Source organism: Rattus rattus, chromosome 6 (assembly GCF_011064425.1).
Source record: "Rattus rattus isolate New Zealand chromosome 6, Rrattus_CSIRO_v1, whole genome shotgun sequence".
Classification (NCBI taxonomy): Eukaryota; Metazoa; Chordata; class Mammalia; order Rodentia; family Muridae; genus Rattus; species Rattus rattus.
In genome coordinates, this window is record NC_046159.1 from 97091178 (window position 1) to 97117892 (window position 26715).

General features: G+C 39.5%; 1 protein-coding gene across 2 annotated transcripts in view; it reads left to right on the forward strand.

Annotated features, from left to right (window-relative positions):
• Positions 1-26715, forward strand: part of Tpk1 (thiamin pyrophosphokinase 1) — a 297093-nt gene that overhangs the window by 122018 nt on the left and 148360 nt on the right. For both annotated transcript variants that reach the window (XM_032906648.1, XM_032906647.1), the window contains one exon: positions 11321-11393. In XM_032906648.1, coding sequence (XP_032762539.1) covers positions 11321-11393 — 73 coding nt within the window. The remainder of the gene's footprint in view (positions 1-11320; positions 11394-26715) is intronic.

Below are 26715 nucleotides of genomic sequence, written 5' to 3' on the forward strand. Positions count from 1 at the left end.
GTATGGTGGTTAGTGGCAGGGAGGATGTAGAAGGATTTGGGCAAGGGGAAAATATCATCATAATATATTTAAACTTAAAATTATTTTAAAAAATAAAATATATAATAAAAAGAATTTTAAAAAGTTTCAGCAGAAGTATTTCTGTTTAGCTTTATCGTGAGTGGAAAATAATCCATACTGATCTGAACGCTTGCCCGCCTTTTTAATCCAGTAGTTTTGTTCTTGTTTTATTTTTTGTAGGTTTTTGATTTTCTGTTGTTGTTGTTGTTTGAATTTGTCATTTATGTAGTTCAAGGGATTGAACTCCAGGTCTCACACATGCTAAACATCCACTCTACTACCAAGCTATATCCTCAGGCTAAATACAGTTTTATTGATGTATTGTGTAGGATATTATATACCATTGTTATTTTAGCCTCGTTTAGATTATGCAGCCATCAAATATGGCTAGCAGTGTCGATATTTGAAGTGTAATGTGGAACCATATACTTGACCTCACTGACATTTCCTGGAGATGCAAAAAAGAGGTTAAATAATTAAAATTTAAAGTGTGTTCCTCTGGCAGTGGAGGCCAATGAAGATGGAGAAGGGTCAAGAAACCTTGTGGCAGGTTAGCAGCTGTAGAAGGGCCAGAAAGGCTGAGAGCTGAAGGAGGTGAATAGCTAAACCAGGCAAAAAGCACAGAATACCCATGATATAACCCATAGACTGCAACAAATTTAACAAGCAGGAAGGCCCAAGTGAGCATGATTCAGTCCCACTTAAAAAGGGGAACAAAATAATCATGGGAAGCAGAGGGAAGGAGAGACCTGGGTGGGAAAGAGGACAGGAAAGGGTGTTGGGGGTTGGGGGCAGGGCTTAGCACTAGAAAGTCCCAGAGACCTGGAATGTGAGAGGCTCCCAGGACTCAACTGAGATGACCTTACCAAAATGCCCAACATGAGGAAGATTGAAACTGAAGAAACCACCGTCAGTAGATAGACAGGGCCCCCAGTGGAAAGATGGGATTACCAACCAACCTTCAAAAAATTTGACCCAGAATGGTTCCTGTCTAAAAGAAATATAAGGACAAAAATGGAGCAGAGATTGAAGGAAGGGCCTGGTTAGGTTTTTATTATCAACTTGACACAGCCTAGACTCACCTGGGAAGAGAGATCATCACATGAAGAATTATCTTTGCTAGATTGACTCATGGCCATACCTTTGTAAAATTATTTTGTTGATGTCTGGTGTGAGAGGGCCCACCTACTGTGGGTGGGACTATCCTAGGTAGGTGACCCCACACACACACACACACACACACACACACACACACACACACACACACACACACACACAAAACAATGTACATAAAACAATGTGGAGCATGAGACAGTGAGCAAGTCAGAAAGGCGTGCTACCCCTGCTTTCCACTGTTCTTTCTTGGTTGCAAATTGCTTGGTCAGCAGGAATGCTGTGTAGAATATAAAGCAGTACTGCCTTCAGGTTTCTTCCTCGAGTCCTCCATGATGGACTGTAACCTGTACTATGAAATAAACACGTTGCTCCTCTAACATGCTTTTGGATAACATATTGAATAATCACAGCAACAGAAGGAAACTAGGACAATAGATGTGATCATGAAGCCACCGTCTATTGCTGATTAAGTCTACAGCCCTGCGCACTGCCTGTGAGCTGGCTGAAACATTGACCTTCTAATCATATATATTTATGTCTCTTTGGTGTTGACCAACCTCCAACCTGAGGCTGATCTTAGGGACCTCAGTTACCAGTCATCTCATCTGCAAAATTATATTCTCCAGATATTCCCAGCATCTTGAGGCCCTCTGTCAAGAAAAGATTGAAACAAAAAAACAAAAAACAAAATATATACTGCTTATTATATAACAGCATCATAGTTTTACAAATGTTTTTGTCACATGGGTGGGTTTTATATGTTTATAGCTGAGATGATTGTACAGTTATGTATCAACTCTTCGTTCTTATTCTCCAACCTCCAGAAGATGTGCCAACTTGTTCTCAGGGCCTCGTGAGAGTGGTCCAGGGTTAAAGGCAAGCCTGTGTCTACATGTGAGGCTTCTGGTACTTCACACCTCCCATGCCACTGATGCTGGTGCATTTTGTTGTCAGAACCACAGGGTAAATATGACTTTGAGTGGTTCATAAATAAACTGACATAACATCCATTGGGGGGAAAGGGGAGAATGAGAAGTCACATTATAATCAGGTGTGTTGGGAAGGGAAAAATAATGGATAACTTTCCAGTAATCTCTGTTATATTTGAGGATGGGAACTTATTAGTCAGAAAGGGTGGTACCTGTGGGTTGATTTTTGAAAGACCTTAGAGGGAATATTAATAAATCACTGTGGGTCAGAAGGGAAGACACTGAAGGATTTGGAATAGTAGAATGCCTTCAGGTGCCTTATTAGGATCATATCCTGGAACATTAAAGGAGTCAAGGTAACAAATTTTGAAAAGGAGCCTATAGACTTGGTGGGACAATCAGTTATGAAAAGAAAGAAGAAGTCAAGGATGACTGTGAAAGAGTTTTAACTGAGGCTGAAAGAGGAGCGGCTGGGTTTAGGGCAGAGCTCTGCTGCATGATGGTGGGACAGGGAGCAGGTGACTGAATACTTGGTTATGAGCTCAGGAGAGGTGTAAGGTTAAACTCCATGCAGGCCATGTAAGACAAGGGTACTGGGTGAATAACCAGTAAGTGCAGAAAAAAGGATAAGCAGCCAATGGCCAGCCTGGGATGCCAGTCACATGTCTGAACTCTGAGAGAACTAGAAGACAGCAAGGAGACCCTGGGAATAATGGACAAATGCAGAACAAAAGATCAAGGGATGGGGACTAGCCAGTTATATTATCTGCTCCAGTGCATAAAGTAACATGAGGGAGGTGACGATCAAATTGACCAACATAAAACTCTTTGGGGATGGATAATGTACTGTATATATAGGTACACATTGAGATACTCAAATTCCAAGCCATTGGTGTCATATCTCTTTTAATTTTAAATTTTACTGATATATTTTATGTAGGAGTTCTCTGTCAGCATGTGTGCTTTAATGTTAGAAGATGTCATTGGACTGTCCCATTGTAGAAGGTTGTGAACTGCCACTTGGTTGCCCAGAATTGAATTGGGACCTCTGGAAGAGCAGCCGGTGTTCTTAACTGCTGAGCCATCTCTCATCCCCATCTCTTATATATTTTACTTTCCTGTTTGATTTTAGTTCTGTTTGCGATCCTCTTTGCACAAGGATACTTAATGTTTGCTTTTGTATTTTCCTTAAGTATCTCCCTAAGACACCTTTAAATATCAGTAATAGTTACCATACAGTGACAAAGGATTTCATGGATCTGTGCTTACACTCTTATCATCTGGCTTCATTCCTTGGGACTGCTCTACTACGGCTGTTTATTCAGTGCTGTAGCGCTCTGCCCACATGCAGCCTCTGTTCTTTAAGACCATGCATCATTGTTTATATAAAGGAACGGAAGCAGTGGGATAACCAGAAGCAGGTAGGGACAGAAGGTTCTCACTGCGTGTACTGTTAAAACATTTGCCTTACAGGATAGAATAAGACTCAGAAGCTTCCTGTCCTGGTCCTTTCCTTAAGGAAAGCTGTGGAGGAAAAAGGCAGAGCAGAAATTAAGAATTCTGCTAGCGGACGACGGAGCACAGATTGCTGCACTTTGTTCCAGAAAACTTGGGAGGGGCACACAACCTATTAGTGACCCTAATGGCATTTATCACTGGCTGTGCTTATTGAATTCTGTGTATTATGTCTCAGCTGAATCACAGAGGGAAGCATAAAGCAAATAAATTACACAAAGCAATTCACTGTCTGTGAGCCAGTCTTTTATATTTGCTAAGGTGAAGAATTGGCATTAACCTGTATGTATGCTTCCGGCTCGTTCATGTTCATAAATAAGAGATGAACCTTACTTGTGCTGCATTGGGCCTCTCTCCACTGTTTCATCACATAGTGCTTTCTGGTGCTGTACCACCTTCTGTGTTTCCAGCTCCACGCCCTGCCAACGTAAGCCCATAGTTTACTTTCCATCCCATCATGCCATCCTCCTCTCCTCCCACTTTCTAGTTGCATTTAGAAAGGAAGTGCCTCAGGCAGAGGAAGGAGGGGAAGATGACCTAATATTAAAGAGGGGCGATTTGCAGGAAAACTTTCATTGTGTGAAGTATTCAAGGCTCCACTCTGGGTGTAGGAGAGGCTGTCAAGCTTCTCCCCACTTAGATACCGTGATGTATGCGTGTAAGTAATTGACCGAAAAATTAGTGTCTTAGTCCATTCTGGGATGTTATAAAACATGCCATAAGCCAGGAAGATTCTAAACAACAGGGTTTGATTTCTTATACTTGCTCAGACTGGCAAATCTAGGCCAGGACTACAGCAGATTCCTTATGCCGCTGAGGGATCTTCTCGTCTAATGTATCTTGGTGTGTCTTAACAGTGAAATGAACAGTCAGTCCTTCTGGGCCTCTCTTATAATGTCCATAAGCCCGCTCATTGCTGTGCCCTGATTACCTAATAACTTCTGTACAGCCTCACCCCACCTTTAAATAATAGCACACTGAGAATCAGGTTTTGAGTTTGCAATCTTGAAGGGATCACAACCACTATGGTCTTAGCCGTTGATGTTTTCCCAGCTGATGCCCTTCCTCTCTTTTTCTAATTCCTCCTTCTTTCTTCCTTCTTCTGTAGTCTTCACTGCCACCAAGTATGTCATAGGTAGTATCTTTACATCTCAGGCTGTTTTCAGAACTGCACTTATGTGATGGTTTCTGCAGGGTTAGTTATCACAAATCCCTCACGTTTTCACTTCGGTAGTTCTCACAAGCCTGGCCTGTGTCAGATGTGTTCACCATTACACGTCTCTCCTTTTGTAACTATTGTATTCATATTCTGTCACATACAATATATACTTCATATACATACATATATATATCTTTCATAGATATATATTTCATATATATACATATATATATATATATATATATAAGTTAAATTAAGTGTCCCCTGTGCAAAACCTGTTTTGTGTCTGATCTCTCCTCACTTTTAAGTCTGTCTTTGGAAATCACTGCTGAAAGTAAGCACTGACATGTTGTGTAACAGTAGACTCTAACTGTCTAAGGCTCCTTAGTCCAGTGGTAACAAGAGATAGTCTAAACTGTAAGACTTGGTATTGTGAATATTATTTTAGCTGTTTAAAGTTAAAATTGTGTATTCCTTTTGTGGTAAAATATAGAGAAATACTGTTTAAAAAGGCAGTTTAACAACCAGTCAAATGCTTTATATATAATCTATCTAATATCTTCTTACTATGCCTTTCATTAATCATTTAATTTTATGTATAGATAAGTAATTGTACATCTTAAATAACTGGCAGCCCACTCTCTTTAGCTCTTAACCTGATTTTTTAACAAAATTCATTTGCTATTGAGCAGATGATCATGAGTCTGCTACATACACCCTGTAATAGGAATGTTGAGAGGATAAAATTACAGCAATCTACATGCTTAAGTAATACAACCTGTAAACTTTGTTTTAATAACACAGTACTTGCCTTCAGAGAAGGCTTGCTAGATTGTGTGTAACATACAAGAATTCGCCTAAATGTGTTGCTTATGATCTTATGCATAGCATATAATTCAGTGTCCCTCTGGTCTCCAGGTCTGTGGTGCTCAGTCCAGATCTTGCTCCTGTGACCACTCACGCCTTTCCTTCCACTCTTACTGCTCCTGCAGCAAAGACAGTGATACAGTTAAGCAGTGCTGAAAGTATATTTAAAGATTGCTTTTCTTCCAGAGCCCTTTGCCTAAGATTTTCTGTTGCATTATCTTTTCTTTCTTCTGCACCAATCATTCTTTGCTCCAGTCAGGAGAATCAGCAATAGAAAAGGCGGATTATCTTGAGTAAATGTGATCTCATCCCCAGATACTACCTACCACTGACATCCTAGCAAAGCTGTTAGCAGACACTGCCTTTTCCTTCGTGCCTGGAAAATCCATTCTCATGTGTCATGAAGGTCAGCAGTAACACTTCACACGACCCATTTAATAATCACCTCAGCCCCGGAAAAGTGGAAAATCTCTTCTGACGGAGTGTACCTGTCGTATCCACCATCATGCTGAGTGTTAAAATACTTGATTAAATACATGATTTTAAAGTCAGTATTAAATATCGTTTCAAAGAATAAATGATCTTTTCGTAGCATTTTTGCTGTTGACTCGTGTTTTGAATTCTAATGTAAGTCTATCCGGAACCTTTTAGAAATGCACATTATAGACTGTGTTGGATGTATTTCCATCAGTGAGGAGCCTGAGGTAGGAAACGAAGTTCAAGCTCGGCTCAGGCTATGGATAGACACCTTGCTTCAAAAAAAATGTCTGGAGAGAAGCATCTTCTTTTCAAAGTTCATATTGTGTCCACAGTATAAAATATTTACTTATATGTTTACTATTAAATATACTTTATATTCATATAATTTATACCCTGCAGGGGAAAGAAGCATGTCTCTATTGGTAAGGTGCTTGCTGTGTATGCATGAGGACATACATGTTATCCCCAACACCCATGTAGAATGCCAGGCCTGTCAATATGTACCATAACCATTGTTTGCTCTCAGGGAATGGAAATAGAAAGATCCCTGCACTCAGGGAGTGCACTCAGCGATCACTCAGCTTATTGTCCTAACTATGGGCTCCAGGTTCCCTGAGAGAAACTATCTTTAAAATGTTTCATGTGCAGTAATAGAGAAAGACAGCTGATATTTACCTCTGGTCTCCATATGCTTATTAATTGAGCAGGATACGTACATACATACATACATACATACATACATACATACACACACTGTGTCCCATATATGTGTATACACATTTACATGTACACAAACATTCCATGTATATAACTAAACATAGGAAATTTAAATTCCTTACTTGCCTTAATGAAGTGCCTGACATTAATCATCGTGTATTTTATGAGGTATATAAATGGACATTCTAATGTGTTCTTTGGTAGGCATACACCTGGGGAGGACTGACTGCAGGTGATTACTTTGAGAAAGGAGGAAAGTCATGTGTTAGAAAACATATGTGTTGCATTATGATTTCAATCCCATCCAGCCTATTCAGTCTTGTTTTACTGACTTGAACAAGGGTTGGCAAGCTAGCTGACAGGCCAGCTGTCTCTAATAGTTTCTCAGGAACACTGCCATGCTCACTGTTTTCCTGTTTTCTAGCCAGATTCATACTACTTTGGGAGATGTAGGTAGTTGTGACAGAACCCAAAATATCGACCCTCTCACTCTAAGAAAAATAATTGTTGGTTCGTAGCTTAGCATGAGGTGTAGATTTAAGAATTGCCTATGCAATTAAAAAGAATCTTCTCTGCCCCTACCTGTGAGAGCAGAGATTCGGAAGGCAGGGGTGGACAATGGGCAGCACAAGGACAGGCAGCTGAGAACCCAGCTTCCTGAACGTTGTGTTGACTGAAAGCAGGCAGGACAGGCCATGCTCAGGGTGTTCTCCCCAGGAAAGGACAGTGCAGCTCCCCATCTGCAGGGGAAACCCAGTGCTAAGTCATCCAATACCCTGTCTGAGGTAGAGAAGCCCTGCCACATTTGCCCACAAGGAAACCACTGCAGACCATGAGAGCACAGGTCACAGGCCCTTAAAGCCCCTGAGGTCCCGGATATCAGCACTGCTGTTGCCATCCACACCTGTCTCCAGCACTGAAGGTCTCCGTGTCTCCAATATCAGACTAGGCCTCAACCTCTGTGAGGAGCCACCTCCTTCTCTCTGCCAAGTGCCCTGCCTCCGCTGCTTTCGTTCCTCTGACCATACTACAGTCAGCAAAACCCAAGGCTTCCCGATGTTTCCTACTTTGCCAGGAATCAGCTGCAGAAGGTGGATCATTTCCCTTGAGATAAATTGACTGTCATGATCTGTTAGGTGGGAAAAGTGGATACTAAAGGCCAAAACTATATGGGAACTTCACACCTTTTTAACCTTTAGGCCATGAGCCCAACATGAGATATCTACCATAAACCCATAAACCCATATCCCTGTGCCCTGAGGAACCTTACCCACGTGGCCTCTTCCCAGTGGAATAGCCCACACTGCAAAACTGTGTTAAGCAACACTGCTATAAAGTAAGATGGCCACGTATACACCCAGGTAGAGTGAGCTAACTCCCAGCTCAGAGGCTGAAGAAAAGAGTCTAGCTTATTTTTCTTACTTTGTCCTATTCCTCTCTCTGTTTTGAGTTTTTGTTTGTTTTTACCTCTGAGGCATGCTTTCTCTGTGTAACAGTCCTGGCTGTCATAGAACTCTCTTCTTAAATCAAGTTAGCCTTGACTTCAGAGATTTGCCTGCTTCTGCCTCCTGAGTGCTGGGATAAAGGTGTGCACCTCCATGAGCAGTTTCTCCTGCTTCCCCTTTTCATCCGTTCCTTTCTTTTGCCCCTGTCCCCCTCCCCCAGTGCTTTCCTCTTCCCATCTTCATCTTACTGTGTCATTGTCAGCAACTATGTACAGGCTGTTTTGCTGGACACCAAGGTTAGTCAGGCGCTCCTGCACCAATGAATGACTTATCCTCTGAAGAAGCTGAAAGTCAGAGAGAATGGTTGTCCTTGAAAATGCAAAGTGAGTGTTAACACAGTAGTAGCATTTTCCTTAGATGCAGAATGCAGGGAAGACTTTGTGGAGGGAAAATTTCCTTCATAGTTACCAGGAAAGTTGTTTTGAAAAATCAGATTTTTTCATATCATGTTATGTTTCCAAATATAGCCTTGGTGACTGCATGTGCCAGGCCATTAGCCCATTAATATTCTCAATTAATATTCTCTTCCCTTTTTGGACTGTTCTTTGTCACTTATAAGTGATATATGATAAGTTAAAATGTCAATATCAAAGGAGTCCTCTTAGTTCCACTGAGCCAGTCGTGGGAATATTTGGCCATCTTTTAATACTAATAAGTCATCTGTATAGACTGGAAATACCAAGCATGTTGTTTAGATCCATGTCTAAAGTAGGCAGATAGGGTCAGGGGCTACACAAATCTCTGCCCTTCTGTCAGTCTAAAGATATTCTTCTTATATAAGCTGTCATCTGTATCATGACATAATTCCTCTACATCTGTCAAGTGTCATCCCTAGAAATGCCTTCAGAATGTCCAGGTCCCACGGTAACAGGCACAAAGAATATGTGTAATGGACTTCTAATTGCAGCATAAAAAAGGACAACTCAGAAAGTTCCATAGAGTGTATTTTATGATGGAAACTTATAATAATCTTAGTCATTGTAGCAGGAATGCCAGGTTACTTTTGGCATGAGTCTTCATAGAAATAATCATATTGATTTAATACAAATGTGTTATATATGTTACACGAAGGGGATTATATTAAAAGGTAACTAAAGTTGGTTATAATTTATGTATGTAATTTTGTTTTTCTATTAATATTTTATATAAAATATAATTGAATTTAGGGGGTTGCTTTCTAACATTATTCTTTGTGAAATATAAAAGGAAATCTAATTCTCTTCTGAAGGTGATCTATCCTATGGGACAGATGCTCAGCTGTTGGGGGCATTAGCTTTTATTTTTCATTTTTATTTATTATCAAAATCAATATGCTATTTGGAAACTGTCAATTTATTTCTAGCTATCTAAGGGACTACAATTTGGAGAGTAATACAAAGTGAGTCTCATTAGGAAGAGTGCTTGAACCAGATGGTACAAATGAGAGCCTTAGCTGGAATGCCTGTTCTGGACAGTGAAGTGAGTTGGACATTCTCTTGGTCTGATCTCAGCTCTACAGAGATAATAGGGAAATTATGGAAATATTCTTTATGTCCCATATTAATTTACCTATGGCAGAATAGTGTCCAGTGGAAGGTTTTTTAAAGAAACTCTGAAAGTGTATGAATTTATTTAACTAGGAAAAAAAGCAAAAGAAATGCCATGACAGATGGAACGAGTGAGAACGTTTGAGAAAGGAAGCCATTGGAACAAGACCAGTCCACCATGTCTGTCTCCTTTCTAATTCTACCTCATCTTGAATCAACCTGAGTGTTTTGTGTCCAGTCATGCAGTGCATAGTTCATGGATGAATAAAACACAGAAATCAGTGATCCTCATGCACTGTATGCACTGCAGGTTATTATTTTGAATTTGTTTACTGATTCTGAGAATTGAACCCAGGGTCTCCAGCATGCTGGGTAAGCATCCTCCCATTGACCCATGCCCACTGCTGTTGGCTTTGTGACAGCTGCTCCTTCTATAAGTAGGAGTACCCCTGTTGTAGCCTCAGTATTCCTGCCTCAGGCACCCAGGCATGTCCCACCAGGCAGGGCACTCTGTGGACCACATCCTTGTCATTCACTTTCCTCTTTGTAGTCAGAGGAAGTTGTGTGGCTTAAGGGTAAATTAGCCAAAACCATCTCAGTCAGATTAGGCGGAAATTCTACTAAGTCATATAGGTGCTTTATGCAAAATAAATGATGACTTACGAAGACAGAGTTAAATGGGATTTTTAAAAATGAATTGAAAAAATAATAGAAAGTGAACTAAAGTAGCATTCAGTATCAACATTCTATATCTTCTAGTATAAAACCTAGAGTTCTTTTATAAAATACATTGATTGACTGACTGGTTGAATTGATTGATTGATTGATTGATTTTAAGAAAGGACAAACATACCATGGCAGTTCTCCCATACATGTTGTGGTGATGGAAATCAGACCCTCAGGCATGATGACACACATGTTTATCTGCTAAGCCATCTACTGAACCAAAAAACTTGGGCTTCCTATGATTATCTTAATCCTCTCTCGAAGCCTTGTATTTCTAGAAATGTGTCATGAAGTGTTTGGAAAGTGTGTTTGAATGACTTGGCCATGTGTTTATTCTCTTCAGATAAGTTGAGTGTTCCCAGCTTGTCTGAGAGTAAAATGAGGATGCTAAGATCTAAACATAGCGAGAACAGGGAGGAGAGAAAGGTGTTTGTGTTAGACTTTCTTAATTTCTTTAACCAGTTGCCTTCATCAGTATCTATTTGTTTTAAACAATAAAGCTTGATGGTTTGAGTTGACCTTGTTCTTATTGGCTGTTGGCCTCAGTCCATTCTGCGGAAACCAGGAGTATGACAGGACACCCCATTTACTATGAAAATAGTGTAAGTTTCCTTGTGTTTTGAATATCTTAATTTTCTCTCTGGCCTTCATAGCTGTAGTTTTAAAGTTCATAAATGAATGGATCAGTCTAGCTGACTCACATGGAACTGTTTCTTTCAGCTTTTTGCCTGAATTCATCAGTGGGGACTTTGATTCTATTAGGCCTGAAGTCAAAGAGTACTACACCAAGAAGGTAAAGCACACCCCCTTTTATACTCCAGCTTTTGCTCATGCCATTGCTCTGACTGACTGTCAATGGGAGGTGGGGGATGGGCTGAAAACCTCCTTTGATTCTTTTCATAGTTTTTGTTGTGGAAATTTAATACATAAAACATGTTTGATATATTCAAGATTAATATTCATACAAATTTATTTTATATTTTTATAATTTATATGATGTAAAATAATATAATTTATCAAAATAGAAAATATATAATAAACCTTTTAAAATGATGAATGGAAACATAGTATTGGTAAATTCTGTTACCATCAGATATGCATTAATCAGTACCCTAAACATACATGTTACATATATATTTAATATGATTATAGTTTACCAAGGCATATCTAATAACTATTGCTATTTATACCCTCATTAGTTATAATACATTTTAACTAATATTTTATTCTTAATGAATGAGTTATATTAATATTTTACTTAACGAATTCCCAGTTAATGTATCTATATTGTCTCATTGTAAACTCTACTGAAATGTCTTTATAAATGAGGTTTTATAAATATGTATAATGGTATACTCCTTGAGTTTCAGAAGTTTTCTACAATATTTAGCTTTTTTAAATAAATACCAATTAGACCTTACTAATAATAGCCAGGCTTTTTCACTAGTGTGCAAACCTGCCTCAAATTCTTGACAGTCAAAAACTATATAAAAGATAGGGATGATGGAGGTACACAGTAGTGAATGACTGTAGTTATTCATTAAGAAAACAATACAGAGATTTAAAAAAGTTGTAGTATTAGTAATTCTAGCAACAGCGTCATTGTAAATTGGTACAGTCAAATCACACATATTTCTTTTTAAAGTAACTTCAGTGACTTTGATCATAAAGTAAATTCCTTTTAAGTCTGTGGGAGAGGTAACATGCTATTTAAATTCACAGGAAAGGTGGGATTAATACCTTCAGGCAAGAAATGGCTACTAAAATAGGGAGAGACAACTAGAGAGATGGCTCAGTAGTTAAGAGCACTGTCTGCTCGCCCAGAGGAGCCAGTTTAATGTGTAGCACATGGCAGCTCACCGTGATCTACAACTCCAGTCCCAGGGTGCCCTTGTACAAGCAAACATTTGGATAAACAGTCATACTCGTAAAATAAAAATAAATACTCCCCCCGAAAAATTAAAGAAACAAATCAGTCTTCTGGGACAAGGCCACTGATAGTATCATATCTGCCCCAGTTCCAGATCTCTCTCTCTCTCTCTCTCTCTCTCTGTGTGTGTGTGTGTGTGTGTGTGTGTGTGTGTGTGTGTGTGTGTGTGTGTGTGTGTGTGCAGCATGCATATTTAAAGAAAGAAAAGGATAGAATAGGGGAAGACCCAGCTAGAGGTAGGGGTGGTGTGGAGTGGAAACTATGTAAAAACAGTACTCATGTAAAATTCTCAGACAACAGCAACATTTTAGGATAGAAATGCAAGAAGGAAGATAAGGGAAGGGAAAGAAAGGGAAAGAAAGTTAGTAATGGCATGAGTGAACCAAGACTGTTGTGAATGCAAATTCTGGGATTGGCTGGAATGCAGATTTGTGCAAGTCCCATCTGCCCACCAGCTGATCAGACCTTCTTTCAGCAATGAAGACCAGTCCCAAGTCAGTGTTTGATATTCATGCTCAATTACCTCAGCATTGGCATGTTCCTGTTCATTCCCCCACAGCCTCGCTTCTCATTAACTCCATACCTCAGCCTCGCTGGGAAGGAGCTCCTGCCTTGCTTACAATGCAGAGTTGTGCTAATGCACAGGTATTAATCATATTTTCAGCAACAGAGCAAACAGAGGGAGAAGCAGGGAGCAGCATACTCAAAAGCAAGCTGAACCCATGGTCAGAACGGACTTACCTCCCTGTCTCTTTATGCTGATGGCTTGCCAAAATCAGAAATGTCAGGGAAATGAGGGAAGTAAACGCCCATGAAACTACTGTATGCTTTCAATCAGGGTTCAGCAATAATGGGAATTTCCCAATTAATACTTCGGATGGATTCTTCTTGTATTTCTTGCTTTGCTTGTTTTTAAACTTGAAAAGTCATATTGGTTTTGCGAGACAGGGCTTCTCTGTATAGCCCTGACTGTCCTGGAACTCACTCTGTAGATCAGGCTTGCTCAAACCCACAGAGATCTGCCTGCCACAACTTATATCCTTTTAACATTTTGTCTAGCAAATTCATTTCATTTCTAAGTTTTAGCCTACATAGTACAATCCAGTTTTTCTATGTCCTGGGTGTTAAAGTCTCTTCTTTTGAACTCACCTGGCATGCTTCTAGAGTGGAGAGGTGATGTCCTTCATGCAGTTACCATGCCCCGCAGAGTGCACCCTGAGTGTTTGGCTGTGAGTTTAATAATGATGATAATTACAAGTTAATGCAACATTACACACAATTTCTCTAAGCCATTATCTCCAACTTCAGCAGTCCTTAAGCTTCTGTTTTACATGAAAGGACATTATCTTCAGGTTTACATCCATCTGGCCCCAGGCTGGTCTGAGGTGTCAGTGATCTAAGACTTGGGCTCTAGGAAAGAAATGAAATGTACAGTGCTAACATATTGTTGTAATCACAGAGTAACCATAGAGCCAGCATTGATCCGTGTGCCTGAGCTTTGCAAGAGTATACAAGCCTGTGCTTACTCTCTGTTTACCTTTCTTTCATGTCACTGTGAAATCTCTGTTTGCCTTAGTTCTTCCAACGTGGCTCCCTGCTTTTAATTGAATGACAGGTGTCTCTCAACAGAGCTCACATTGTTTAGCTTTGTTAAGAGGATTTGTTGGTTTTGTTTGTTTGTTGGTTTTGATTTTTGTTTTATAGGCAACTCAGAGCTTCTCTGACTGGGGACAAAAGTCATCACATTCAGTCTTTGTAATTTTCCTTCTATACATTTTGATTTTCTGCCAACTTTGGTAATAGTCTGTAGTTCTTCATTTGTTACAGGAGAAGAGATTTAAACCATGCTTACCTGATACTTAGATGACTGAAAAGTTAGTTGTACTTTCCAGCTAGTGTCTGAAGATGTTGTAGAATAGCAGGGTTTTTTTATGTAAATAGTGGTAAGTAGGATGAGAGGTAAAAAGATTTTGCAAATGTAATCGCATAGAGTTCAGTAGCCTCAGTAAAATGGCCCCCTTTGTGTGACAACTTGAAGGTTAATTAGTTTTCATGCTTTCTGTAAAAGAATTCTTTTGAAACTTTGATCAAATTGCTGTCACTGTTTCTCAACAACACTTCCTTGGTTCTTGCTTTCACAACTACTTAGAATCTCTGGGAATGGATTTCTCACAGCAACACCAGCAAGGCGATGAGTCTGGTGTGTGATTTCATCTTCACAGTTCCATCATGCGCCCTCCTCAGTGCCTCAGTTCAGGGACAGCAGGGGACAAGGTGCGAAGACTGGGCCAAGGTCAGAATGACTAACACCTAGGCATCTGATAAATTGCTCAATTACCACAATAGGATTAAGGTAGTATAAATCATTGAATTGGGGTGAGTGGTAGCAGAAAGTTAGAAAGGACACTGGTGACCAAATATATGTATTTTTATGCTGTAAAGAGTGTTTGGACTTTGGGAAAGTTCTGAACCGCAAAGAACATCCTCTAGATAGAATAGTAGCACCACTAGTTAGTAGTCAAACATGGGACTCAAAACCTGGCCTCGAACGTTGTTGTTTAGATAAGAACATTGCACAGTTGGATCATGCTACTGCCTAAGGTCCCTAAGGACGGTGTAGAGCTACAGTTATAAAGGCGAAGCACGACTGAGGAACTGTGGTTCCTCTGCGCCATTCAGCTGTGTAAAGCTGAGTGAGGGCAGCAGAAAGGCTCTGCTGTGGATCACTTGTTTTCTACTGTGGATGCCAAGGTCACAGGCCACCAGGTAGCTGCAGAAATAGAACTAGAGACCAAGATTGACACCTAGGCTCTTGTTTCTTCTGCCTTCCGTTGTATCCTGACATTTTCTGAGTTGGCAAATGTAATGAATGTGAGCAAATCGCATGAATTATTTAGGAATGACTTATTAAGCAAATGTGTCCTGATTAAATCTTCTTATTGTCATATAATATTGTTGAAGCCATATATTAAGTGTTAAAGCCTGTCTTCCACAAAGACGATCAAAATTATTAAAACCAATTTTCCTTTCTACAGATGGTCATGTGCATAGTGAAGCAAGAAATGGTTCCTTGTGTTAGCCCACATCGCAGTCAGCCATCTTACTGTGTTTGTTACAGTTAAAAGTGGTATTTGGGCTTATGTAGAACTTTCTCAGTGAAAATCGTTAGAAACTGACCTCTAGGTGACATGTGAATAGAATATCTTATTGTTTTACACATTAATTACTGATATAGAGTAATGCTTTGAATTTTAACTGCAGCTTAAGGATGAGGGCACTGATCCCAATTGTTAAAAGTGGTGAGTAAGATGGGTAGGTAGGTATGTATGTGTTTCAAATATGTAATGATTTTGGATGTTAATAGTATTTATTTAGTTTTCTCACATGTAGAAAAAAATCAAATTATGTTTCATGACTCTGGTTCCCTTACATGCTTACACTACAGTGATCTGGGTAGAGGGATGCTCTAGAAAGACTAGAACTCTATGGCCAATGTGGAAGTGTTTTCTTTTCCTTTCAGAAGTTATTTTCCTATGAGTATGTCTGTTGTTCCCACTAATGCTACTTCAAAAATAGTTCTTGTCTCTTCATATGTCTAAGTATATAATTTATAAATTTATTTTTAATTCATAATCAGAATCCTTTAGAATATCTTTTGAATTTGATGAAGTCATGGGTTAAGTTCTATTTAAATTTCATTGACTGTCTCCTGTTAAAAATGTCTGCCCTGATCTACTTAAATCTCATGAATATTATTATGTTCACCCTTACTGGTATCTTTTCAGACCTCCTACCCACATGCCAATAAAATTTAGATATGTTAAAATTAAGTAATTTAGGAAACATAGCAAACTGGACTGTTAAAAACTTTCAAGTTAGCATAATTGTTTATTATGTAAGCATGGTAAGTTATAAACCACTGAAAGGCCAACTCCACTTGAATTTAAAAAAAAAAAAAAAACTAGAAACAAAATGAAGCAAACAAATTCTGAGCACAGCAAATCTGTAGGCTTAGGCATGAGACCTAATTAGCATATGCTGTGATATAAAGCTGTAGCTGAGGGAATTATAGACAGGCAGTTCCACTGACAGTGAGTGACAGGTTCTTTACTTTGCCTTCTCTGAACTGGCTGCCTAACCTTTATTAGCATCTCACAAGGGGAAGATGAGGCTGCCAGGGGAGCATCATGTGAAACTGGCTCCTGGATGTACCTAATTCCTGCGCTTACCTCCATCGTAGCTCTTTCAAATTGAATTGATTACATGTATGTTTTTGAAATTGTTTGTTTGTGATTTAATATCCTTAAGGTATTTAGGAAGGAAGAATGTTTGCTCTTTAACCCCAAGTACTCCCAAGTGAGATCCTGTGACTCCCCAGTGCATGCTGGCCCTTCTTAATCCTCTTGCACTTCACACACTATTCTCAAGGGCCTCTGGCACTGCCTTTCCTTAGTCACCTAGAGGGGACCTACTCACTGTCCTCCTGATCTGTCCACCTCCCAGAGCTTTGTTTCTTTCTTCTGTTATACTTGTTTGCAGAGCTTGATAGAAACAATTCTATCAGGATATTTCTGCTTATTCCTGCTAACAGGGTGACCTAGTGAATCCTCACATTGATGTCCATTCCTCTTGGCTTCTGTAGTACCTAGAGGGCTGTCCATGTGGAAGCAGGAAATAAGCCTTCTTTTAGAACTAGAGTGGCAAGGCATAGGCCTTATATAATATTTCATGTAAGAGACATGAGATTATATGAGTTAGTGTTTGACATTCCGTTTATCTCTTCTGGAAATCCACAAGACAGTTATCTTAAATAAGTCTGAAAAAAGTAGAAATTTACCTTAATATTTTTAAATGTATGTCACCCCAGAATGTCTTCCTACACCTCACCGACACCTGTTCTGTACTGGTTCCGAGCTAGGCTAAAATGTACCTGGATGTTCTGTACTGGTTCCGAGCTAGGCTAAAATGTACCTGGATGTTCTGTACTGGTTCCGAGCTAGGCTAAAATGTACCTGGATGTTCTGTACTGGTTCCGAGCTAGGCTAAAATGTATCTGGATGCTGCTAAGTAAGCTTCCGTCATTATTTCAGGAACTTCTGAAGAAAGGTATTTAAACTTACTATTGTTTTTAAAACTCATGGGGGGGAACATCTCTAAAGAGGGAGTTTAGAATATTGAAAATACACTATATGATAGGATAATGAATATGTTTATACATATTGGGTAAAACTCATAGAGTGTACAACACCGACAATAAATGCTCATGTAAACTGTGGGCTTTGTCTCTGTGTTCAGTTTTAACAAATACGGCCCTCTGTGGAGAATGCTAACAGTGGAGAATGCCGTGCATGACCACTGTCAGGACATAGAGAGTAATGTTTAATTTCACTGTAAGTCAAACCTACTCTAAAATTAGTCAAGAGTGTAGGTGAAATTACTCTACAATACAGCTAACTGTATTATACAACTCATGTTAAGGATTTACAATATACAATTGATTTAGTTTGTGCAGCAACTTAGTAGAAATATTACAGCATCATGTAGACAATTAGAAATGAAAGATGCTGAATGACTTGTAACAGGTAGCACAACTAGGAATTGGTGGAAGTAGGATCGGAGATAAAGCAGTCAGCCTCCAGAATCGAAGCTTTCTTCTAATCACTAAGCCCCATTCGTCTAGTTTAATGATGGGAAATTTCTCAAAAATAAAGCAGTGCTTCTCATGATCCAGAAATAGCATCTTCTTCTTTTCTGTGCATAAGATTTGCATTTTCTGTTACTTAAGTCTTGCTGTCCTAGGGAAGGCATCATTACCCATGAATATCTTCAGTCGTCCAACCCCTTCACCATCTGCATCCTAGTCTTTCTGGAGACTGTTGGAAGAAAGCCCTTGTAATCGTAACTTCTATTTGCCTGATGAAATTCTGCTAACCTAGGTCTAGGAAGCTTTAAGCCTCTTATCTAAGCCTAGAATGTTTTCAGCCTCTGAGACGTATTGCTGGATGAGCACACCCTTTCTAGTTCTTTCTGAGTTCTTGCTGGCTGATGAACTAAGCTGTTCTGGATAAACTCCTCTCCAAGCTGACTGATTCAATATGGCTTCTTCCTTGTCTTCTGACTTTTGGCTGTTTAGCCTCAAACTAACTCTGACAGTCTGTTCTAATTTCTGCCTCCTCATTCTCCGGCTCATTCTGTTTTAGCCTGTGTCTAGCTTTCTCTCTGCGACCCATCTATATATAACTGTGTAAAACTGCATTCTTTTTTACTTTCTGTGTGCTACTCTCTTTTTTATTATTGCTGTTGCTACTGCTGCTGCTGCTGCCACTACTACTACTACTATTACTACTACTACTACTATTACTACTACTACTACTACTACTACTACTACTACTACTACTACTACTACTATGGCTACTACTACTTTAATCTTTTAACATTAATATCTTTAGTATTAATATCTTTAATCTTTTTTACAGTCCAGTCTTTATTTCTCTCTTTCCCCATTCTGCCCTCCAACATTTCTTCATCCCATTCCTCTTCCCTGTCTCCAAAAACATATCCCCTCATCTGCATATGCCCTCACACCCCGTCAGGCCTGCCTAGTCCCTGGGTCCTCAAGTCCCTCAAGGGCTAGGTATCTCTCCTCTCACTGAGGCCAGACTAGGCAGTCCTCTGCTATATATGTGTCAGGGGTCTCAAACGAGCTCATGCATGCTGCTTGGTTGGTGATTCAGTGTCTGAGAGTTCTCAGGGGGCCAGGTCAGTTGAAATTGCTGGTCTTTCTATGGGATCGCCCTCCTCTTCAGCTTCTTCCAGCCTTTCCCTAATTCAACCGCAGGGGTTCCTGACTTTAGGCCACTAAATAGGTGTACCTGCTTCTATCTCAGTTCACTGCTTGTTGGACCTCTCAGAGGGCAGCCATGCTAGGCTCCTGTCTTTAAGCACACCATAGAATCAGTAATAGTGTCAGTAATAGAGCCTTCCCTTGAGATGGATTCCAACTTGGGCCTGTCACTGGACCTCCTTCCCCCAGGCTCCTCTCCATTTTTGTCCCTGCAGGTCTTTTAGACAGGAACAATTCTGGGTCAGAGTTTGCAGATGGCAACCCCTTTCTTCCACTTGATGCCCTGTCTTTCCACTGGACGTAGACTCTACAAGTTCATTCTCCCCTGTGTTGGACATTTCATCTAAGATCCCTGTGTTTGGGTCCAGATTCTCTCACCTCCCTGGTCTCTGGTACATTCTAGAAGGCACCTCCCCCCCACCTCCCGAGGTTGCATATTTCCCTTCCTTGTGCTGGCCCTCAGGGCTTCACACTTCTTCTTCCCCCAATATTCCTGATCATGCTCCATCTTTCCCCTCCCCGGATCTCCCCTCTCCCACCTAGTTTCCCCTCTCCCTCTGCCCTCTGCTTTCTTCTCCCTCCCAAGTGGGATTGAAGCATCCTTTACTTAGGCCCTTCAGATTGTTAACCTTCTTAACTTATGTGGATTGTATCTGGAGTATTTTATACTTTTTGGCTAAATCCACTTATTAGTGAGTAAATGCATGTCCTTATGGGTCTAAGATACCTCACTCAGGATGATATTTTCTAGTTCCATGCATTTTCTTGTAAAACCCATGATGTCCTTGTTCTAAATAGCCGAGTAGTATGCTATTGTGTAAATGAACCACATTTTCTGTATTTGTTCTTCCATTGTGGGACTTCTGTGTTGTTTCCAGCTACTGGCTCTCACATATAAGGCCACAATGAACATAGTGGAGCATGTGCCCCTGTGCCATGGTGCGGCATCTTTTAGGTATATACCCAGGAATGATATAGCTGGAGCTTCAGGTAGAACTACTTCTAATTTTCTGAGGAAACTCCAGATTAATTTCCAGAGTGATTTTACCAGTTTGCAAGGCCAACAACAATGTAGAGAGTGTTCCTGTTTCTCTACATCCTCACCAGCATCTGCTGTCACCTGAAGTTTTGATCTTAGCTATTCTGATTGATTTAAGGTAGACTCTCAGGGTCATTTTGATTTGCATTTGCCTGATGACTAAGTACTTTGACCATTTCTTTAAGTGCTTCTCAGCCATTCGAGATTCTCCTGTTATGAATTCTGTTTAGTTCTGTACCCCATTTTTTATTGGATTGTTCGGTTTTTTTGGAGATTAGCTTCTTGAGTTCTTTATATTGGATATTAGCCCTCTATCAGGTGTGGGGTTAATGAAGTTTTTTTTTCCCCAATCTGTAGGTTGCCTATTTGTACTATTATCTATGCCCCTTGCTTTACAGAAGCTTTTCAGCTTCATGAGGTCCCATTTATAAATTCTTGATCTTAGAGTATGAGCCATTGGAGTTCTGTTTAAGAAATACCACCTCCCACCATGCCAATGATTTTGATGCTCTTTCCCACTTCCTCTTCTATTAGATTCATTGTATCTGATCTTATGTTGAGGTCCTTGGTCCACTTGGACTTGAGCTTTGTGCAAGGTTCCTCTCTCTTCTCGTGAGAGTTGGGCATATGCAATTCTGTCAGATCTTTCTCTGCTTAGTTACTGTGTCTGCCACTCAATTAGACATCACTTACAAACATGAGTGCTTCCTTCTACAAACTAATTTTACCTTCATTGTTCAGGATTAAAGGTGTGTGCTAAGGGTATGTCTGTATTCCACCCAGAGTGATTAATGGTTTGTGTTAAGTGATGAGGTACTAGAACTAGACACTGATTTCTTTCAGTAAATAATGAAATCTCTGCGTTCATAGTGAGATCAAATATCCTGCAACAAGTCCTGATGGGTAAGAACCTATGAATATCTTCAGTGTTTCATTTCCTTCGTCAGCTGCTCCTCGCCTTTTTAGAATGAAAGAGAGAAGAGACCTCATGGATGGATTCCATTCTCTTTCCTATAAAAGTTAGGCCCAGTTCTTCCTCCCAGCCCCATGCTCACAGAAATAAAACTCAGACTCAAAATTATTTACAAATACCTTGGCCATGTAGCTAGCTAGGCTCTTCTCTGGCTTGAATCATAACTTAAGATGACCTATTTATTTTAACCTTCAGTCTGCCACATGGCTGCCTACCTGTCTGCCACATGGCTGCTTACCTGTCTGCCACATGGCTGCTTACCTGTGCTCAGGTGCCCTGTGCTCATCTCCTCACATCTTCCCAGCAGTTCTTTTCTCGTCTGACTTGACCCCAGAATTTTTTCTCCCCCTAGATGTCTCACTTTCTATTCCCTGCCTTAGCCATAGGTCATAGGCTTCTTAATTGACAGGCAGTGTATCCATACATATACAAGATATCTTCTCTACACTTTTCATGTGCATAATGGCTTTGATGGCATGGTACCTACCGAGATCAATACCATAGCCCAGGTCAGGTTATGTCTAACACATAATATCATTCAGGCAATCTCATTGAAATAGAATTACTCTACATTTTCAAGGTTCTCAGTCAATGTAGGAGTTCAAAAATTCTCAAAGAGGACTTAGAAACCTTGGCATATAGTTAAAACTGTAGCTATGGTTTAACACTGGAAAGGTTACATAACAAAATAAACAATGAAAAGCAGCACATAGGCCATGGTCACAAAAGAATAGCCAACTCTGAGCCCTTTCTCATTTTGTCACTGAGGATCTAATTAATCATTTTTGTATCAAGAGTTATTGTTGTTAAGAAGCTCATGTGAGACTCCACCCAGAATCTACCAGAGGCTAGTCACACACATATTTAGGCTCTCTGTGTAGCAGTACTTTAAACTGGACTCCTGGGAGGAAAGAAATGAGTGCACCACATTCTTTCTATTAAGTCAGGCACAGTCAGGCAGTTACTGTTTAGAGGATTGTATCTATAGTCGAAAAGGGGCATTGCTTGACGGGTTCCTCTGGTATCAGCCAGAGGTCTTTGTAAGGCTAGGGGCTTTTTGTTTGTTTGTTTTTTGTTTTGTTTTTGTTGTTGATTTTTTTGTTTGTTTGGTGTTGTTGTTGTTGTTGTTGTTGTTGTTGCTTTTTCATTTTGAGGGCAGCAGGCTCAAGTGGGCTGTAGAAACTTTTTTTCTAAACCTGGTTCCACTCCCTGAATTCTGACCATGCTTTTTGGAGGGAAGCAGTCATTCAAAACCTCATGTTGTTCTGGTTGTTCTAGAGACACTTGACTTGCCTTGACAGAAGGATGAAATGCCCTTCCTTTCATTCTGCTCCACCATGTAAATAAGTGTTACATGCAATCCCTGGAGCAGTTGAGGAGACACTGGATTAGAATATCTTCATGTTTAGGCTCCCAAATGCAGAGTTCCTACAAGTGAAACTGCGAAAACCAGGAAGAGCCTGGTACTTTGAATTGTGAAAAGCTTAAACGTGTGACATACTAGAACAGGAAGTTAATTATTCATAGTTGCAATTTGCTGATTTAAAAAGAAAAACGTCATTTGTAGTATAAAAAATAGAAGTGCTTATAAAGAAGCTAGTAATTTAAATTAGATCAACAGCCTACTACACTGGAGTTTTGAAAACAAAAAGCAATTGAAGGTGGTTATTTTGTGATTCCATCTCTGCAGGTAAACAAATAGCTTTTGTAACTGTATCTAAGCACATGGATCACTGAGACTCTATTTGGTTTTATGTAACTGTTGCAATTCTTAGGAAGTTTGAGGATGTGTTTGCTCTAATTTTAGACCTGTATTGCTGCTTCTCTAGGGCACCTGCCATTTTGCTCTTTGCCTGCTTTGTCCTGAACCAGGGAAAGCAGTGTCTAATTGTAAAGTTTCAGTCAATTGATTTAAATGACATATTTTAAGTATGACTATTAAAAGTTTAATATATTCAATTTTATCAAGTTTGATAATTTTCAGTGTATAACTTATATGCATGCAAGAAGATAACTTTAGCAGTGAATCAAGAAAGATTAAATGTGCAGAATTTAAAAGTAAAAACTCAGTAATATTCTTACCTGTTTTTAAAAATAATCCATATCAATATTCTAATATAAATGGCTAGGAAACTATATTTTCTATTTCTAGAACTAGCATTAAGGATAATGTTTGGTGTCTTTATCCTCAGAGATTATTCAGGCATTTCTGGTCCCTTTTAGCCACTTGGTTCTTTGATGGACAGACAGCCCCCACCTCTATGATATACTGCATTATTAACTTTCTCTTCCTTTCCTCTTTGGTGGATGTCATTTTTTTCCTTAAAGAATTTGATTGTTGATAAGAAATTAAATAAATCAACTCAACTAATCCCAAAGATAAATACTTCATGAGTTATCTTTTCTGGGACTATTTTAAAAGACTCCTCACACACGTCTTTCAAACATGATGTGCCCTTCTGCAACAGTTTAAAAAAAAAATCTAGAGTTACAAATGGGGATTTTCAAAGATGTTATAATAATTTGTCCAGTAACTTTGCTTTTAAAGCATAATTCCTATAATAAAAAATGAAAAAGTGTAATGAAAACATCCGGATCATTGATGGACAGATGGAGACTGTGTTGCACTTACACACAGGGGAAGGCCATTGGCCACCACCGGGAGGGAAATGCAGTCAACTGGGGCAGCACTGCCAGAAGAGAATCTGCGCTGAGTAAAATAAGCCAGAGCTGGAAAGGCAAGGCCTGTACTGTGTTGTACATACATGGAATCCAATACCATTTGTTCATTAAAGGCGAGAATGCAAAGCTGGTTACCAGAGGTTAGAGAAAGGTTATCAATGGATGTTTTAGTTCAGCTAGAGAGAGTCAACTCATATTGTGCTGGTGTTGCATAGAATAGTGACTCTAGGTAGCAATAATGTTTATTTCAAGAAGTGAAACAAAGTGTTTTAAAAGATTTTACTTTAACAAAATAGTAAGCAGGAAATAGATATTATCTGATTTAAACATTGCTTTTATTGAAACGTCATATATCACAGCATTAATAGGTGTACTGTGTATGGTTTAATGTAATTTAGTATGTTAGGAAATCAGTAAATGTTTTGGGTTTTTGTTTGTTTCATTCTTTTTTGGGGGGTGGTGGGGGGGGTGGAAGCAAACTTCCTGGGCATTGACAGATATCAACAAGAGTCATGACACTTTCTAAATCTCTGTTTACATGGAAGCTGTGTATACCCATGGTATCCCTGAATGCTTAGATGCTAAAGGTTTAGTCAACCATTTGAACTATAGAAAGTAAATGAAGGTTAAGCTTAAACTCATATTTCTGCTTAAACTTTTCCAAATAAACAGAGAAATGGTGTTGAGTCCAAAGCCTCTTGACTAACAGAGAAGGTGCTTGACTAGTAGAGGTCAGGTCATTCAGTGCCATGTTTTCATCAGCCGTGTAGCCTTAGGCAGGTTACCGTATCGAAGTTTCCATCTGAGTAGCTGAAAGCATGATTATTATACTTCCCTTGTTGACTCTGTGGGAATCAAGAGTATAATTTAGATAGCAATAGTATTTAACACAAAATATACCCAATGGCTGACTTTTATTGGTAATTTATTGAGGAAGACAGGATATTTTTTAAAGATTATCTGTTTTTTTCATAGAATTATATTGTATTTTATTAAAAAGAAATCTTACACTTTGTTGAAGAGAGTACTAGATTTTATGACCTTTGTGTACTTTGTTGTATGACCTTGTCATATCTAGGGGAATACAGTTTCCCAGTGAGTATGTTTGCTTCCAAGAGGAACTAGCATTTCTGAAATGGTAACCTTATAAACGCAGTCCATGAAGTTACAGTAGATGTGTCAGAGCCCCATAAAATGGTACGGGTTAATTTGTGCAATTATTTTCTACCCTGGATAGATGGATGGGCACTAAATGACTTGACCTAAAATGACTGAGCTAATAGCAAACTTGGGAATGATTTTACTACGCTCAACTCCAGGTTTCTTATTTTATGAGGCCAAGTCTCTTCTTAGATATACTGCATGAAATCACAATTAATATCCTATTACTTTTTTTTTCAAAAGATCTGCTTTATTTCCCATTAAGGAGTTTTAGAGGAGTCAGCATCATCTAACCTGATAGGTTTTATAACTGCAAAATGTAAAAACTCATTAACCTACATTAGCAAAATTATTGGCAAACTGTAAATTAAGTAATCAAGAATGGCAGTCTAATGACTTTAGCATCGGTCCTTTGAAATTAGGCTTATTATTGACACCCGTTGCTTTGGAATAATTTATTTTAGTGTTCAGTAAATATGACAGCATTTTTGTGAGCATCTAAAGAATATTTGGGGGTAAGTATTAACAATAATTTGGTTAACAAAGTGAGCAATAGTCTGGGCTGCCTGTACATTTGGGGTCCACAGCTTCTTCTCCCACTGTGGTAAAGCTCCTCAGCCCACCCCTGTGCCTGGCACCACACTGCCAGACAGAGTGGCTCGGCAACTACAGAAGAATGAGGTGTGTGCCTAAAAGAGATGTTTTTAGAGTGTTGAACCACCGTCCTCTTAGGAACGTTTTTGCACATGCATAAGATTTAGTAGCACAGTCAGAAGAACAAGTAGGCTCAGATGGGTGTAGTTGATAAATGACAGCCCATGCTGTAAGCCTAGCCTGCCGTCTGCTCTTGCACTGGTGGCAAGTCAGGGGTGGCAATGACATCTTTAAATGGTTGAGAAATATCAAAAGGAGATTAATACTTTACAACACGTGAAAACCATGTAAAATCAGTGTTAGGTTTTGTGGACTCAGCTTTCCTCCTTTGTTTATCTAAAGTCGGGGTCTAGTAATTGGGACAGAGACCCTGTGATCACCTACATATAATAAAGCAATGGCTTTCCTTTACTTTCCATAAAGTTTGCTGATCTCTGGCCTAGAGGGGTGCTGTCCCCCACAGGCCAGACTTGTTAAGTGACTGTGATCCTTGTTTAATGCTTATTATGTGCTCCACAGCATGGGGGCATGTTAGACTTTGGCTCTGGATTTCAGACCAAAGTCAGGTGGATCTGTTGTATTTAATCTAAGGTGAAACTGACTATTGTGGTGGTCAGGAGTCAGGGAGGGAAGTCGGTATCAGGAAAAAGAGAATTCTAGGACACTTACCCAGTGGCAGACTTCCCCCTACCGGGCTATGCCTTGTAAAATTTTTAATACATTTCCAAAAGAACACTATCAGCTAGGGAGCAATCTTTCATTATATATGCCTGTGAGGGGCACACTGTAGTAAAACTTAAGACATTTATGTATTAACAAAATAGGTTATAGA